The following is a 19,481-nucleotide window of genomic DNA, read 5'->3' as shown; positions in this document are numbered from 1 at the left end:
TATCAGTTACCACTATCGTCGCCGTCATCTGACCTTCACTTGGTTCTAACAAAAAGGAAAAAGCGTGGTTTGTGTATTTGTAAACCCGATATAAAGATTTTTGGGTCCGATTTTTAGGGATTACCATAAATCCCCCTAAATCTAACCATTACACTTGCTCATTCATTTCCCATAAATCCCTTCATCTTGATTATGATCTACAAACCCCCTAAATCCCCCAGTTAGAGTATCTACCATGGATGTTGTACGCCGACCTAATCTCGATCTTAGTAATTCTTCACCCATTTCATCAATTTACACCAAAACCCCTCAAACACCAACCTCTTCAACTTTTCCCTATAAGTACCGATTATCTTCTTCCAATTTCAATGGTTACCATAGCAAGTGTAAAGTACCAACACCACCTCAAGCTTTACCCAAGGCAAATTCGAATGAATCAGTTGAATCCAATAAGAAATTGATTGATTCAATCGCTAAAGGTTTGATCGGGCTCGCTGCTGTAGTCTCTGTTTGTTTCGATTCGCCAGCTCCTGCCGAGTCCTTGACAATAGCATTCCCAGCTTCTCGTACTCTTGAGGTAGGTGTTCAGTTTGATCATCTTTTTAAGTAGTTTGTTTGGGTCGTGCAGATAAGGTGTTCGATCTATTGCTTATATGGGTTTGGTAAAATTTGATTTCGTAACAGGTGAATGCTGTGCCGTGAACTCTCGTAGAGACTTGGGTTTTGAGATGCAAAAAATTGAAGATCACAACTTATAAACATATTTACCAAAAAAATTTATTAGAAGTTGTTAAATAAGTATCCCAAGGATCTTATTGTTCACTGTAATCATTTCTATATCACTCGTCTCCTCTTTTCAGAAGATACTTCTCAGTTGTGCATCCCAAATGTTTATGAACTTGATGTTATTACTGGAAGCTGAGAAAAAGAATTAGTGTTGGTTAAAAGTGTTGTTGAACTTTGGTTGTATTATTGGTATTATCATTTTTATTTTCCATACTATATCTTGTGTATCGATATGCTCTACAGGCAGCAGACGTAACTCTGCACTAGCAACACTTGATGGAATTGATGTGATGGGAAGCAGATTAGCAGATGAGGTGAGTATCTTCCTCCTTAATATTTTTTAGGGTTAAATCCAAGACCTAGAAATATTCATTTCTGCTATGACACAGCATTGTAGTTTGAAGTAAAAGTGGTGGTTTTGGTTGCAGGTGATATCTGTGATAGAACGCAATCCTAAAGTTGAAAAGATATCATTTATAGGTCACTCACTTGGTGGCCTGATATCAAGATATGCTATTGCTAAGCTCTACACACAGAATCAAACATACCAAGACAGATCTGGAAAAATTGCTGGAGTTGAGGCTATTAACTTTATTACAGTTGTGACTCCACACCTTGGCTCAAGAGGACACATACAGGTTTGTAAATTGTGAGTTAATTATTTGGAAATAGTTGATGGAAGTGTTGGTGGTTTCAGGTCCCAATGTTCTGTGGAGTCAGAGGCCTTGAGAAAGTAGGGTGCCACAGTTCAGTGGTGGTTAGAAGAACAGGAAGACATCTGTATTTGAAAGACAAGGCTAATGGACAGAGACAAACCCCTCTCTTGGTTCAGATGGCCAATGATTCAGAACACCTAAAGTTCATGTAAGTCTTTCATTGACACCCCCCCCCCCCCTTTTCAGCTAAACACAGTAGAAAAGAAGGAGAATTTGGAGATCTGTTTGCATGAATTTTGTGGTTGATTTTGTAGATCCGCATTGCATTCGTTCAAATGCCGTGTTGTTTATGCAAATGTCCATTCAGACCGTATCCTAATATTTTTTCCTGAAAAAATCTACCACTAAGTTTTGGATGTTTTTTTTCCTTAACTCAAGCACTTGAAATAGATCTTGTGGGATGGAGCACATCATCAATCCGTCATCAGATTCAGCTGCCTAAGGTAAAAAAAATAAAATAAAATAATACTACTGGGTATAGTGTAATTAATTTATCTCAGTATTTTTATAGATTAAAAATCTTGTGAGAAGTGGTAGATATCCCCAGATTCTCAAGGAAGATGCAAAAAATGTCACAAAATAAGAAACCTCTCTGGACCCACAGCCCAAAACCCACAAGACTAAGACAGTCACTGCCACTGCCACTGCCAGCATGGAAGGTAGCAACCAATTCATTATTCAACTGCTGAGTTATATGAATTCTAATACCATCAATTAAAAATGCAGAAATGATGATTAAGGGATTGAGTCAAATAAGCTGGGAACGGGTTGATGTCAGCTTTAAAGGAAGTAACCAAAGATACCTTGCACACAATACAATCCAGGCAAGCATCACACCCCTGCCCATATGTTTCTTTACATTTCAATATCTATTCTTTATTATTATTATTCATGTTGTTGTTCAAACTTAAAATAAAATTTCCCAATCTGTTAGGCAACTTTATGCCAGTCAGACAATCTGTGGAAGATCACAACTTGTAAACATATCCACCAAAAAATTGAAGTTGTTAAGCATCTGAATCTGGTTCTTTCCCAAGTTTGAGATGCAAACCAAGAAAGTAGCAATGGGAAGAAATTCTTCTAAAGCACTTGCTAGTCCAAAAGTTTCAAAAACTCAGAAGAAGGTGCCTGAAGATGTCAACAACCAAGAGAACAAAGCCTCTCATATGATTACATCCTCTGCTAGAAAAAAAACCAGGTTAGTTGGTTACCCTTTTTTATTTTTTGACATTATTATTACTTTTTGTTCACTGAGGATTATAAATTTGGATGCTTTATGTATCTATATCTTTTGTAACTAGCAGCAGCCACCCACCCAAAGGATAGCAAGGAGAATGTTGATGCAACTAATTTAAATGCTAGAGGCATATGTTTGGACAATGATTCTTATATTGCAATCAACAACATGTCTGTGGATTCTGAGGTAATCATATATCTGTCCATTTGTTGTTTGACTTTTGGATTTCATTTTCATTAATCATCATCATAAGATAAATGGCAATATCTTGTAATTATGGATTCTCACAAAGTGAAAGTGTTTCTTTTTGATATGATGTAGGGATGTGAGACAACAGAATCTTTTTCAAATGGAACCATATTTTCTCTGGCATTCCATATTTCCAGAAATACTGAAGGAGAAATTGTAGATGGAGGTATATATATATATATATATATATATATATATACATATATATATATATATATATATATATATATATATATATAAACTGCTATTTTGCTTACATGAAACAGATTTAGCTTAATATTAGCATAAAATATGTTTATTTGTGATACATAATTAGGATGTGGTCTATCAAGTGAAGTGTCAGCCATATACCAATGATGAAAGACTCAAAGCTAGAATGTGTTGATGAGACTCTAGTGAACACAATAGATCGAGATGGGAACATGCTTCCTATTAACATGATCAATGACCTTGCTCTTACTCGTGATCCGCTAGTTGTTCTTGTAAGTTTTTTTTTGACATGAAAATCTATGTATTCACCTTCTGTTACATCTTTTGCTAGTGCTGACATGGCAGTGAGACAACAGCCACATCAGAAGATGTATAAGCTGAGAACTGGCTATGTTAATGTGTCCCATTCTCATAAACCTGGTAACAGGGAGCACGCAAAGGCTACAGCTCAAGAAACATGTGACAGTTGGCGAAAAGTTGTTGTTTTAGCCCCCTCCCCCCCCCTTTTTTTTTGATATTTTACATTTGTATAAACCTAATATGCTTTTGATTTCTGAAATAAATTGATTTGTGCAGGGGAAACGAGGCTTATAAGAATGGAGATTTATCAGAAGCTGAAGTATGTTATTCAAAGGGTATTAGTTCAATACAACATACAGAGACACCTGGCGTTTGTATACAGCCTCTTATTTTCTGTTATAGCAATCGTGCAACTATACGCATGGAATTGACTAAAATTCATTCCATTTCCTCTAGCCAACCAAACATGATAATGGAATGTAATGATCTATTCCATTATTGTTATGGATTTTATTTGTTTATGTATGCTCTTACAAGATTTGTTGTAAGTCCTTTAATCCCAAGCCACTAGAAATCAGAACAGTTATTAGCTTTTGTACACAATCGTCTAACTAAATGTACCTTTTAAACTGGGATAGTGCAGGCCTATGCATGAGATCACATTTTCAACAATAGACATACCAAAGCTCCTAAGTCAGGTATTAAAAATTCCACCTTTTGCCCTTGGCTTGATGCATATTTACTATTGATTTACACTTGTAGGAAATTAGAAGCGAGGAGCTACATAATGATGTTTCATAGGTGCTCCCTGATTATAAACAGGTATGAATATGATTTACACTTCCAGTTCACATTGTATCCAATTATAGAGAGGATATTTGGCCCTATAGTAGTAGCTCGTTTGCAGGAGTAAGCAATTTTTCTTTAATTTAGTTTTTCTTTTACCATTTGTTTAATTTAATTATTCATTTTTGATGTAATTATTGATTTTGCATGAGAGAAAAAAAGTTTTATATATGAATCTTGAAAAATGGGATGTTTGTTTGATAAGTGAGGTCTTGAATATGTTTTGTGTAGGTTGTGTCTATACCACTACTCACAAGTTATCCATTCATAGCCATGTTGACTGGATTTGCTCTCTCGTTGACTTTAAATTGTGCATCCATTATAAAGAATGTTTTATCTGTAAGTTTTTCAGGGACTAAATATGTCTACTTCATTAATTGCATGCTACTATTAGTTTATTACTTAATATAAGATAATATTTGCACATATTTATGCAAAATGCAAGAAATTTTATAATTATTTTTATCTTGATAATTTGGTTTCTTGTCATCAACAGGTATTCATCATAACGGGGACATTCATGCTGCAAAATAAAGTTGTGGTAATCTTCGCCTCCTCAGTTCTATAGCTTTTTTAGGGTTAGATTCATAAAGTAACAATGCACTTTCATTGATTTATTTATTTATTACAAGTTTATAACATCCTAATTTCATTTTTTCTTATTAGAACATTGTACTTTGAAAAATCTACCCAATTATCTTATTGTATAGCTTGAGTGCATCTATGGCTTAATCTTAATAATAATTCAGTTTTATATTATCTTATTGTCAAGTTTGTTTAGTAAGCTTAGGAAGAGTAAACATGGTATCCTTATCTCAGTTGCAGTCAAATCACAAGCTTCCGGGGCCAATTCAGTTGCTGCGACATTTTCTGAATTCAAACACCTTCTTCTTGTGTATAAGTTCAATAGCAAATTCATTACTTTTTTGTGGATAAGTTCTATTAGAAGACAAACATATTTTTGATCCCTTTGAGATTTATCCATTTGTCTACTATTGGAATGATTATTTGTATGACATCAACTTTTGTGCAATGTATTATATTTTTTGTATATGGTATTTTATTTTCTATTATGAGACATGAAATGGAAATTTAATTTGAAAATTAGTAAATCTATAAATATTTTTTTTTAAACAGTTAAAATTATGATACACAAAAATGTGTGTCATCTGCATATATGACATGGGCTTTCTTGACATGGGCTTTCTTGATACGCATTGCGTGTCATTAACACGCGCGTCATAAGGTTACGATACGCAAATGTGTGTCGTCTTCCTTTATGACAGGGCCTTTCTTGATACGCATTGCGTGTCATAAACGTGCGTCGTAAATGAGCGTCGTAAATGCGTGTCGTCTCTCTTTATGACAGGGCCTTCCTTGACGCGCATTTGCGCATCGTCTGAGCCCTTTACGACGCGCAATGAGCATCGTAAAAGGCTGTTTTTCTAGTAGTGAAATACTTCCGGATAATCATACATAACATGAATATTCTGCATCACCTTCTTTTCCTTCTTAGCATCAATCACGAATGCTAAGTATGATGTACACCCCTTGGTCAAACATTTTCTGGCTTTCATTAGAGAAATGATTCTAGAATTTACTCTGTATTTATCTTAATACACCATAAACGATTCCTTCCCAGGCGGGTTCACTTTCACTATTTTTTCTTGCATAAAATTTCGGCATCATTGGCGCTAAGCCAATCCATTCCCAAAACGATGTCAAAACCATTAAGTTCGATAGGCAATAATTCCTCGTGGAGCTTATTCCCATTCAAATCAATTAAGATATTTTTCATACGATAGCTAACAGGTACAAACTTGCCACTAGCAACTTTGACTAATAAGGCATTATCTAGTCTATCAATAGGCAAAGCTAGTTTTCAACAAAATTCATGCGATATAAAGGAGTAGTTGGCTCCAGAATCAAATAAAATTTGGGCAGGCAATTTGTTAACGAGAAAGGTACCTGAAGCGACATCAGCTTCATCTTTAGCAGCTTCCAGTGTCATCTGGAATGCTCTCGCCTTTGGCGTTGGTGGAATGTTGGGTCTTGCTGCTTCCTTCTTTTTCGGACAATCCCTTGAGATGTGCCCCTCCTCACCGCAACCATAACAAACATTCTTGGTGAGGGTGCAGTCGTTGGCATAATGCCCTGGCTTTCCACATTTGAAGCATGTGGTTTCCCCGCCGCAGTTCCCATGATGCTTCTTCTTGCACTTGTCGCACCATTTCGCCTCTACCTTTCCTCCACTTCCTCTCGAACCAGATTTCGAGAATTTACCTTTCTTGCTGGACCCTGAAGATCCATCGATTTTCCTCTTTTCACCCACCTCTGACCTTTCCAGACCTTTTTCCCTGGTCTGGGTCTCAACATGTGGTTGCTTGCTTACCCATTGAACCATAGTTCGCCGGTAATCCAAGGGCAAACTTGTTGATGTTTTGTGCATGGATTCTTCCAATAGTATGGATAGAGCATCCTTGTGGCATTGTCGTCTTGGACATCTCAACAAGAAGCACATAGCCCAACTCCAAAAGGATGGAGTGTTGGAGTCATTCGACCTTAGGGAAGATGACACATGCGAATCTTGTTTACTTGGAAAGATGACCAAGGCACCCTTCACTAGCACATTTGAAAGGGGTGAGGGTTTATTGGACCTCATACATACCAATGTATGTGGACCCTTTAGATCAACCACAAAGGATGAGAACCGCTTCTATGTGACTTTTACCGATGACTATAGTAGATATGGGTATATTTACTTAATCAAGAAAAAGTCAGAAACATTTGAAAAGTTCAAAGAATTCAAAAATGAAGTGGAGAATCAATTGGGCAGGAAAATCAAGATGCTTCGATCCGATCGAGGAGGAGAGTACCTAAGTCTTGAATTCCACGACTATCTTAAAGAATGTGGAATAGTTTCGCAATTGACGCCACCTAGGACACCGCAGTTGAATGGTGTGGCAGAAAGGCATAATTGAACCTTGTTAGACATGGTTCGTTCTATGATGAGTCGTTCTTCACTACCTATCTCATTCTGGGGGTATACCTTAGAGACTGCCGCCCATATCCTTAATCGAGTCCCTACTAAGAAGGTTGCCAAAACACCTCACGAGATGTGGACAGGGAAAGCTCCCTCGTTAGCACATATCAAGGTTTGGGGTTGCGAGGCTTTCGTAAGACGATATACTCATGAAAAGCTTGAACCTCGTAGTGAGCGATGTATTTTCATCGGCTACCCGCAGAAATCCTTTGGATATCTCTTCTATAGACCGAATGACAATGTTTTCTTCGTTGCGAGGAGAGGGGTTTTCCGAGAGCAAGAACTCATAAGCCAAGGAGACAGTGGGAGGCAAATCGAGCTTGAAGAGATTCAAGAATCGATTGATGATGGAACTTCTACCGCTGGCGCTCAACCCGAGGAGGAGACTCCGATTGAACCGATTGACGAGTCCTTACCTCTTAGACGTTCCGAAAGAGTTAGAGTTCAACCCCAGTTTTATGGTTTTCATATTACTACCGAAGGGGACACGTATATTAGTGATGGTATACTAATAAATCTAGATGAACCTAATAGCTATAAGGAAGCCATGGCAGGCCCGGAGTCTGCAAAATGGGAGGAGGCAATGGACCGCGAGATCCAATCCATGTATGATAACCAAGTTTGGAATTTGGTTGATAATGTGCCCGGACGTAAGACCGTTGGGTGTAAATGGATCTTCAAGAAGAAGACTGACATGGATGGAAACGTACACACATATAAAGCGCGATTGGTTGCGAAGGGCTTTACTCAAACTCCCAGAGTTGACCATGATGAGACCTTCTCACCAGTTGCGAAGATAAAATCTATTAGAGTGATGCTAGCTATTGCCGCATTTCATGATTATAAGATTTGGAAAATGGATGTCAAGACCGCTTTCCTTAACGGAAAGTTGGCTGAGGATGTTTACATGGCTCAGCCAGAGGGGTTTGTGGATCTGAAGCATCCAAATAGAGTGTGTAAGCTTAAGAAGTCCATTTATGGACTTAAGCAAGCGTCTCACAGATGGAATCTTTGCTTCGATGAGAAAGTCAAAGAGTTTGGATTTGTACGAAGCGAAGATGAATCATGTGTATATGTCAAAGCCAGTGGGAGTATAGTCAGCTTCCTCATTCTGTATGTTGATGACATACTACTCATAGGAAACGACGTCCCGACACTGCAGGAGGTTAAGTCCTTTGCTCGGGAAGTGCTTCGCTATGAAGGATCTCGGAGAGGCTTCCTATATCTTGGGTATAAGGATAGTGAGAGAACGAAGTAAGAGACTAATAGGACTTAGTCAGAACACTTACTTGGATAAAGTGCTAAAGCGTTTTAGTGTGGAAAATTCGAAGAAGGGAGAATTACCGATACAAAGTAATGCCAAGTTGAGTAAGACTCAAAGTCCGAGTACCGAAACTGAAATAGCAGAAATGAGCCGAGTACCATACGCTTCTGCAGTTGGCTCAATCATGTATGCTATGACTTGTACTCGCCCTGATGTAGCCTTTGCTTTGAGCATGGTTAGTAGATATCAAGGGAACCCTGGCAGAGCCCATTGGATTGCGGTCAAGAATATCCTTAAGTACCTTCGGAGGACCAAGGAATGGTTTTTAGTACTCGGAGGGAGTGATGACTTGAAGGTGTGAGGGTATAGTGACGCCAACTTTCAGACCGACAGGGACAACTACCGTTCGCAGTCCGGCAGGGTCTTTACCTTGAATGGAGGAGCAATAACTTGGAAAAGTTCCAAGCAGGAAACCGTAGCTGATTCAACGTGCGAATCAGAGTACATTGCAGCGAGCGAAGCGTCGAAGGAGGCAATATGGTTGAAGAACTTCATTAGTGATCTTGGAGTTGTGCTTGCCATAAAGGAGCCTATGGAAATTTTCTGTGATAATGAAGGAGCGGTTGCCTTGACCAAGGAACCAAGGGATCATGGTAGATCTCGTCATATCGACAGAAAATATCATTTCATTAGACATCGAGTAGAAGGACACCTCGTGGTTAGGAGGATATCATCAGAAGATAACCCAGCAGATCCGCTTACGAAGGGACTGAGTAGGGTTAAGCACTAGCAGCATGCTAGGAGTATTGGGCAGAAGGATGATATTAGTTCAGATTAGATAGTATTAGAAACGTGTAATAGATAAATGTAATTAACATTTGATGATTAAATAAAGGAGTATTATTTATGAGTAATGTTACTGTCTTATGTTAGTTGTTTAGCTATTGTTTCACTTTGCATGTTTTGACTTCCAGAATAATTGAGTTTATTAAGAATAATCGAATTATTCAAACAATCCACAATCGTTCATATGTTGGAAGTAGGTATGAATGAAGATTGTCATGAATTGGTGTGTAGATTGTCTAAATGGTATTAGACATAGCAAAAGTTTGCTGCAACGTTCATGAGTGCTTATGAACTAGTTTTGAGCATTGGAACAAACCCGCGCTTGCTGGAATCACATTATGGAATGTGACGAAAAGGTTGATCGCAAGATGATAATATCATATGGTCTTAAAACCTAAATATATGGTTTGTTATTTGTTAATTGGTTGTACATTGATAATGCGAAACCGCATCAGTAAATTGATGTTATAAAACGCATTGTTGTGTATAATTGATTAATGAATAAGTAAATGCATATAAGTCGAAGTTTATCTGTTACTTTTATCCTAAGAGGGTAAAAGCGATATCTCGGCCGCTTGATGATTTGCTTTGACTTATGTGCCAGGCCCAGTCAGAACTAAATTGATGTGTTCGATTAAGTTCTATGTCGAATAAATCTGAGATCGAGAAACCAACTGCTGGACAATTGGTTCCATTGAATTGTCTGCATGATATCTAAACAGAGGACTGTACGATCCCATATCTAAAGGACAGGAATGATAAGATCAGAGTTTGACAGTGTCTTTGAGAGCTATGATTGCTAATTGGATTATGCTTGTGTATATAGTTACTAGACTTATCCAAGTGGGAGACTGTTGGAATAGTGTCTAAGGCTGCAACTATATTTGGCAAGTATTTGACCCGATTGTGCATGGTCCTTTTGGGTTGCCTTCACCATAGCAACTTGACAGGATGATTTATAATGAGAGAAGAAATATTATTAATATATTATGAGAATAATATAAGGAATAATAATATTGTTATTTGATTAATATAAGTCATAAATTAATTAGGAATTAATTTGGTGACTTAAAGTGATTAATTGAATAAAGGGGCATAAACTGTCAATTGTATGATAGTTGTACTTTGGGCTATGATTCCTTATGAATAAGGGAGTGGACGATTTTAGGGTTAGGAAAGGCCTAGAAATCGTCCAAGGCTTATCAATAAGGAGATTGGATTGCTTAGGGCCTAAGTTATCCAATTAGGGTTTAAGGGTGGAACCCTAGGAGGTTCACTAGTATAAATAGACCCTTAAGGCTAAGAAAATCGGCACCCTTGTGATTGAAGAAACCCTGGACGACTTTTCTTACCTTCCCCTCTCTCTCTAATCATCCTCTTGCTAAGTTGGTGTTTGTAAGCCATTAGAGGAGTGACATTTGTGACTCTAAGATCAAGGACAAGAAGATTCAAGCAAGCAATTCACGGTAATCTTTCAGATCTGATTTCATGTGTTATGATATGAATGTTTTCATTAGATCTATCAATCAAAGTTTTGGATACATTTCATGTTCAATTAGAGAAACCTAGATCCAAGCATTAGGGTTTGTATGTGCACATAGGAATGTTCTTATGGCTCAAACCCATCAGTTAGAAGCGTAGGGCTTCTCATCACCTTTTCGTGGATATAAAGTTCATTGGGAACGGATCTACGATGAGGAAGTTATGGCAATTTGAAGTTTTTTGGTATAAATAGCCCCTAATGGGAAAGATTAGCGAAGCGGTCCCATGTGTGCATGTTGAGTGGCACGTGCCTGGGTGTGTACGCCCAACGCAAGCTAGGGGTACGCCCAACGTAATGATCAGAGTGTCGAACCCTAACTTTTAAATTTTGGGCACTATTTAAACATTTTTATGAGCTCGAGGCTCGTTCATTTATTAGCCTCCATTGTCTTTGAGCCTCATTACGAACCCTAATGCCTTTTGTGGTGTATTCTTGAGCTTGGCGGTGATTTTGAAGGGTTCTTAGTTTCATTTCAACGAAGTGAATTTTGGTGATCAAGCTTAGTGTATCCTTGGGGTTATAGATCCAAAATCTTCACACTCTTGGGAAGTTTCAGGGGGTAAAAAGTTCTTATCTTGACATCTTCTTATTCTCGTTTGATTTTAGGGGAATATTAAGAGTTTTATGGTGTATTATGTTCTCCTTGTCATTTTGAGCCACTCCAGGAGCTTGGAGTGATAGATCTTGCCTCTTTTGATGTTGTTTGTTCATAAAAATGCTTGCTTGATGTTTTAGAATGGTCCATGCATGTTCTAGTTGGATTATAATGGGTCTTAATGGATTAAGATGGTAGTTAGGTCCCATTGAGTCACACAAATTCATAAAGGTGCCGACTTTATGCGTTAAGATGTTAGATCAAAGGTCTTTTGAGGTTTGGATGCAAGGACTTAAAGGATTAAGTCGTGGTTTGAGTTTTGGAAAAATTCCGGTTACGCCCCGGGTAAGTAATGGTATGCCCAACATACCTTGTTATGTTTGCAACCAGTTTTCACCGTGTACGCCCAACATAGCAGAACATACGCCCAACGTACGTCGTTCAGTTGGGCTTGGGCTTGTTGTGCATTGGGCTTCACATCTTTAGGCCACCTTGTTGTTTTAGACCTTTTGGGTCATCTGAGATCAACTTTTTGGGACTAAGGAAATTATTAGGCTTTAGGATAAGGCCTATATGGGGGTTGGGTCCAATTTGGATAATTAGGCCATTAGTGGGCCTTTGTGGATCTTTTGGTTTTGGGCCTTGGTGGGCCCAATGGGTTTGGGCCATTAGTGCGTCTGGTTAGTTGGGCCATCTTTGGGCCTTGTCATATGGTTTAGCCATGTTTAGTTTTTGATTATGGTGTTGGGTTGTTTGGCTTTGTTCAGGAGCCGGTTCACAGCAACAGTGGTGTAGGATTATTCACGTAGCGGTTGAGGTGAGTCTTCTCACTATATCCATGGATCGAAGGAACTAATGTCGGCCCATTACGTGTTATGTGGTATGCTAGTTGTCTCTGTGGTACTTGTATGGAAGACCCCTGGGGTAGCCCGTGGCACTTGAATGTCAGACCATGGGTGGATCCCATGGCATTCCAGATAAAGACCATAGGGGAGCCCATGGCAATCCTTATAAAGACCATGGGGGGCCAATGACAATCCAAATAATGACCATGGCGGAAGCCTATGACGACTATTTTTATTTGTGTTGCATGATAATCCATGGTTGGATGTTGTATGGTATTTTGTTGAACTCACTAAGATTTGTGCTTACGGTTTTCAGTTTATGTTTCAGGTACTCCGTTTCGCAATTAGAAGGGCTCGAGATGATTATAGTGCACACACTGCATGCTTCTGCATTCTGTGAATTACTCTGGTCTGATGATGTTTTGTTAGAACTTTTTTACATTGGATTTACGAGAAAGATATGTATTCGATAGGATCCGAAGTCAAAGAATCAGCCAGACTTGCCTTACAAGCTGGGCCATCCGATGCAAGACGGGGAGAAGGACCACGCATAAGGGGTCATACCATTTCTTGGAAACATGCCTCGGAGTTCGGTCTCCGAGATGAATCTGGCGATGATGAAATTCAAGTTTTGTCCATATGTACCCCATCAGATGATGATGAAATTGAGTACATCACCAATGTTGTGGTTGGGATTCAAGCTCTAAGAAACTTTCCGAAGAAGGTTCTTTCAGAGGAAGAGAAAATGATATGGTCTCCTGTTACCTGGCCATCATCCTTGGCATATGTTCTTCAATGAAGCCATGAATTGGCTAAGGAAAAGATGAAGCTCACAATTGATTGATACATTCTGAGCTTCCCAGTCTATGCCTCCTCCTATCCCCTCTCCAAGAATAGTTCCCATTGATGAAGGTTCTCCTCTTCAGAAACCTGATGACATCCCGGAAGAGCCTCTGATTCCTCCACCACCAGAGTTCACAATCACCAAAGACATTCAACAAGTCATTTATGACTTGAACAAGCAACATCAAGACAAAGGGAAAAAGCCTGTCTCGGAACCTCACAGCCCCGAGCAGACATCCAATAAGTCCGAAGGATAGTCATAAGCCCAATTTGATCACTCCCTTGAAGAGAGCTTTCGAATCCAAGCTCTTAAAGACAATCCTAATCTGATGTTTTGCTTATCCCCACTTTGTCGTGAAGGGATAATTCATGATCTGGACATTGTACCATTTTTTTACTATGATCTACCCATACAAGATGCAGAACAAATCGATCTCACAATTTCTCCATTCATACGATTTTACATCAAGTTTGCTCCACTACCCCTAAATAATGATCCCCAGACGATTGTTATAACTGAAAGAGAAAGATTGAAGACATTTTACTCCGTCAATGCACGACCTCAAAAGGAAGTGTGGTCTCGGAAGAGAATCACAAATTTTTTTGGGTTCGGACGAAAAGTGCAGAGCAAGTTTGACCTGAATTGCATGTTATATAGGTACTACATATATCAGAACAAATCAAAACAAATCACCATCACGGATGCAGACTTCCCCTCAATAAATATGAATGACATTCTGACGATTTCCGCTCACTTCTGAACTCACCAGAATGATCAAATGAGCATCACTGCCTATAGTGTTGTAATGAACTTTCTCAAAAACTATGTTGTTGAGTTCTGTCGATGTGACTTCGAGCTAGCACATCTGTTCGGAACTGAAAAGCTTTTGGAAAAGAACAATTACAAGCTTCTTGAAGCAAAATTTTTGGCAGAAGGACGTATTGAGGAACCAGTGCTCAAATATGTCTACTTGCAAAAGAAGACCAACAAAAAGGATTTCTTTCAAGTCCTTTACAAGCACCCTGTCCCCACCAAGAAACTCCAAAAGTTCATCTCCAATGCATCCAAGTTAGATGCTTCGAAGCACGTGAAGAAAAAAATTCATCAACCAACTTCAATGGTATCTAGAAGTCTGAAACTGGCTCTACAGAGCTTATCTGTTTATCAATGAAGAAGCCAACTAAGCTGACATGATTGCTAAGTTCATTTAGGGAGATTGTTGAATCATGAAAAGTGAACCTCTAGCAATCCCAAGAAATCAAGTTTCGGTGTCAGCTGAGTCCGAGATGAGTTGAAATTCCTAGATGAAGATCAATCCGAGATCAAGCTATTCCGAGATTAGAATTATGTTTAATCAATTAATGCATTTGTCTTATTATGGATGTAATAGTTCATAGGACTTACTTTTTTGTATCTTTTAGATATCAGTTTGTCAAACACTGATTATTATCCAGTCCTAGGAATGTATGTCGGTTTGTACTATGTTCATCCTCCACTATATAAGGAGTGAATGTTTTCACCATTAATAACAAGTGAACGATTCAAAGTTTTACACTAATAATAACAATTATTCTCTTCACATCACCTTCACTTTTCCTTTAAGTCAAAGTTCTTCCACAACGTTCTTCTCGTTCTTTAAATATCTTTGCATTGATTATACTCTAAGTTTCCTTCATTTATTACTTGAATACTTTGTTAAATATCTCCTTCAAGTCCTAACTGGTATTGCCAGATTCGACTAGAACATTACATCAAGAGCAAAAGTTGATCTTAAAGATTACCTCAAGGTTTGAGTTTTCAAACCTTGTCCTTCCGCATTGATTCTTGTACTCACAAAATGTTAAATGCAACAACTGAAGGAGTTGATCAAATAAACTATCAGTCCATTTGTTGTTGACCTTGATATGCATTAGCTTTGCTAAAATATCAAGGAAGTAAACATACAACCATGATATAACTTGGCTTCGATTGCCTTTAACAATTGTTCAAAATCATCATCGACACTACTACCCCTTATATTCAAGGTTCCTTCATCGAGGTTGGTATCATTTTCTCTCGACTCCCACATAACATCGCCGATAACATCATCCATCTCATTACTTGGCGCTATAACATCTTCAATGGGAGGAATTAAAGGTTAACCATGATATGTCCATGTTTCGTATGATCGACAGAAACCATAAAACGAACATGACGTCTCATTGCTTTTAGATCCATGAAGTAACTGTTATCACATTGCTCACACAGGCGTATGGTTTCACCTTTACTATCTTGGTGTAACATGGATCTCTTAACAAAAGAGTCAAGTCCTAGCTGGAACACAGGAGATTGACAATGTGGACTAGTTGTCCAACTTTTATCAATAGACATGATGCAACTAAAACATAGTTTAGTGTTTAAGGTTTACTCTACGGGAAACAAAAATCAAGTAGAGTGTTCATAAAGTCGATGATTCAAAAAGTATCCCCCACACGGGAGCACATGAACAAATAATCAGAAACAGAAGGAGTATTCACAAAGGTAGGCTTCTAAACCTACTTTTAGAATACCTTATCTCATATGTGAACGTGTATTACATGATTGTATTCGGCAACATTTCCCCTTAGCTCCCATATATATATATATATATATATATATATATATATATATATATATATATATATATATATATATATATATATATATATATATATATATATATATATATATATATATATATCAAGGTTGTAAAAAACGCTTGACGTTAGCTAGTCGGTGGACTAGGGTCAAGGGATTAATCGGCTAGGCGGAGATTTATCGGGGACCATTAATTGTTAATTTATTGAATTTTAAAAAATTAAATATGACTAATATCATATCAAAGTTCGTAAAAACCACTAATATGATAACAAAATAGGTTAATATGATTAATACAACACTAATCATGCCTCAAATAGTTTCCATTGAAATAAAACTTCTTCAAAATGTTAAAATTTCATCATTTTATAATGTTTTACTCATTATGTATGTAGGGATTAATCGCTAGGCGCCCTCTAATCAGTCGAGTAGCGCCTAGGGATTAATCGGAGATTAATCGGGACCTAGTCGGGATTTTTACAACAGTGATATATATATATATATATATATATATATATATATATATATATATATATATATATATATATATATATACTCGAGGAGGAAAAAGAAAATGACAACCAAATCTTTCTTAAACAAACAATCATGTAATACATGTTCACATCCCAAGTAAGATAAAATATTAAAAAAGCAGCCCCAAAACGGGGACAACCTGAAATTAATTTCTAAATTAAGTTCAGGCGGGTATTTCTATGCTCATGATTATTACAAAGAAGACACACAAACAAAGAGAATTTGGAAGAAATTTTTTTGTCAATTATAGCATCTTACTTTTGTATATTTTTGTTATTTATGGCATATAATTTTGTTTTCAGTTTTCTACAATAGCATTATACTTTAAATATTATATTGTTTGCTCTATTTAAGCATTGTACTTTTGAATATATTTTTTTTATAATATAATATTTTATCCTATTATAGCATTATACTTGACAATATTTGTTTTATTTAATAACATTGTACTTTAAATATTATATTGTCTTTTCTATTTGAGCATTGTACGTTTGGAAAGCACAATGCTATAATGGAAAAAATGAAAAAAAAAATGTGTATTTGTATGTAATTTGGAAAGTACAATGTTATATTGTAGCATTGTACTTTCCTAGTTGCATACAAATACACATTTTTTTCAATTATGGCATTGCACTTTCCAAGTTGCATACAAATACACAAACTTTTTTTTTTCAATTATAGCATTGTACTTTCAAAGTTGCATGCAAATACAGTAACTTTTTTTATTTTTTTTCCATTATAGCATTGTACTTTCTAAATAAATACACTTAAACATGCTTCCTACACATATTGCATATTCATTATTGCATCATACATCATACACATTACAATATAGAAAAATACACTTAAACATACATCCTACATAAAAAAGTTTGTGTATTTGTATGCAATTTGGAAAGTACAATGTTATAATGGAAAAAATGAAAAAAATAGTTTGTAAAGTACATGTATTTTTTTCATTTTTTTCATTATAGCATTGTACTTTCCAAGTTGCATACAAACATACAAACTTTTTTTTTCTAGTTATAACATTGTTCTTTCCAAGTTGCATGCAAATACACAAACTTTTATTTTCATTATAGCATCATATTTTTTTTCATTTTTCCACACATTACATACATAAATACACACATTATACATACAAATACACTTAAACATGCTCCCTACACATATTACATATTCATTACAGCATCATATTTTTTTCCATTATAACAACCTATTTTTTTTCATTTTTTCCATACATACAAATTACATATATAATTTCAAAAGTCATACACATACACAAATACTACACATACAAATACACATGGAAAAACACATACATACATCATACACATAAAATACATATCATATATACACAATATAAACATTCTTCATACAAAATTAAAGATAAAAAGTGGAAAAGGAACCTGTGGTGGTGTAATTTCGAAGTTTTCCGGCGAGGGTTCCACAATTCCAAGAAGAATTTCGGCAAATAAGTGACGTTCCAAAAAATTTCCAGTAGGAGCTCCAAATTTCAACACGAAAGTTGTAATTACGGTAAAAAATTACTACAAATTCGAGTTTTCAGTAGGGAAAAGAGAAAAGTAAAAGAAAACAAAAAATGACAGATCGTTACCTGGTGCTCATGATCGCCGGTGATGGGCATCGCCTATCGCTGGTGATGGGTGGGGTTGGGGTTTTTTCTGGCGCAATCAAAATCGGTGTTGGTGATTATTCGTCCGGTGCAGAGAATCAATGTTGAGATGGGAAGGGAACACATAACAAAAGACGAAAGAAACTAGGGGTATTATTCGTCTAGAGTATTAGCGGTGACACCATAGTATTAGCGGCGACATAATGTTAATAGCGGTGACGCGTGAGTGGAGGGAAGTTTGGCACCATCAATTTGGAGTATTAGCGGCGACACCGTCGCCGCTATTGATGATGTACGAAACGACGTTCTAGTCGTTGGATTTGCAACAAGATCGACGGATATGGTGCAATCTTGGACTTTCATGCGGATCGTGGTCAAAGAGTATTAGCGGCAACGCCTTTAGCAACGACAGTCGTTATTAGCGGCCACAACCAACGCGAATGTTGGTTGTCGCCGCTAATACTTGTATTTCTTGTAGTGCTTTTTGTGAATGAATATGGTATTTTTTGGTTGTTTGTCTAAGTTAAATCTTCCTTACGAATATAATCATACCTACATTTTGCTAAAATATAGTTGTTGAGTGCTTCTTTTTCCTAAAAATATTTCTTTCGAAGTGTAAAACAATGTAGGTTGCTATGATTGACTCACAACCTCTAACATTAAAACAAAACACGTTAACCATTTCCACTTCTCTTGGTTTGTCTTACATTTTAAAGAAATACATATATTAAAAACTGTTTCCATGGTTCTTTATATTTCACCAAACACCTTACTTTTTCGTGAGAGCTAACATCACTATAATGAAAAGGAATGGAATTTGAGGGAAGATGATTCCAATTCCCTCGATGGGATATTATCTTCTATAAAAATAAATGATTTAAGAATTAAATGATTTCAACAATCAGATTTCCTATTATAATTAGACGTCATATTGTCCTTATGATAAATTTGTTAGCCACCTTGATACCGCATTGAAGACCTATAACTAGATCGTCCAGTTTCATTAACATCAAACAATTTTTCTTGTCATAATTAGAATGTATATGACTATTATAATTAGACGTCATATTGTCCTTATGATAAATTTGTTAGCCACCTTGGGCGTTTGTAACCTTAAGTAATAATAATGTAATATAATCAAACAAAAAATATTTTACTTTACATGAAGTTATTGTGCTTTCTAGCTTTCCATTTTTTTGAAAAGCAATGTGTGATTTATCATTTATGGATTTAATTGGGTCCTTTATTATGAGTGACTGCCTACCATAAGTACAGTGAGTGAAGTGGCAGACATATCGCATTCGCTCCCATCCAATTGGGAAAAGAAACTGTGGGGGATAATAGACGACAAACCTATCTGACTCCACATTC

At 36.8% G+C, this 19,481-nt stretch overlaps 1 protein-coding gene across 1 annotated transcript; it reads left to right on the top strand.

Annotated features, from left to right (window-relative positions):
* Positions 1-235: 235 nt before the first annotated feature.
* On the top strand, positions 236-2,085 carry LOC128128964 (putative lipase ROG1). The gene is made up of 7 exons (XM_052767696.1): positions 236-479; positions 1,030-1,100; positions 1,215-1,424; positions 1,484-1,650; positions 1,757-1,812; positions 1,893-1,945; positions 2,014-2,085. The coding sequence occupies exons 1-7, from the start codon at positions 236-238 to the stop codon at positions 2,083-2,085; spliced, it is 873 nt and encodes a 290-aa protein (XP_052623656.1).
* Positions 2,086-19,481: the final 17,396 nt, after the last annotated feature.

The sequence above is a fragment of the Lactuca sativa genome, chromosome 9 (genome assembly GCF_002870075.4).
Source record: "Lactuca sativa cultivar Salinas chromosome 9, Lsat_Salinas_v11, whole genome shotgun sequence".
In the NCBI taxonomy this organism is placed as follows: Eukaryota; Viridiplantae; Streptophyta; class Magnoliopsida; order Asterales; family Asteraceae; genus Lactuca; species Lactuca sativa.
Note: the sequence above shows the minus strand (reverse complement) of the source record. Positions and strands in the feature narration are given on the sequence as shown.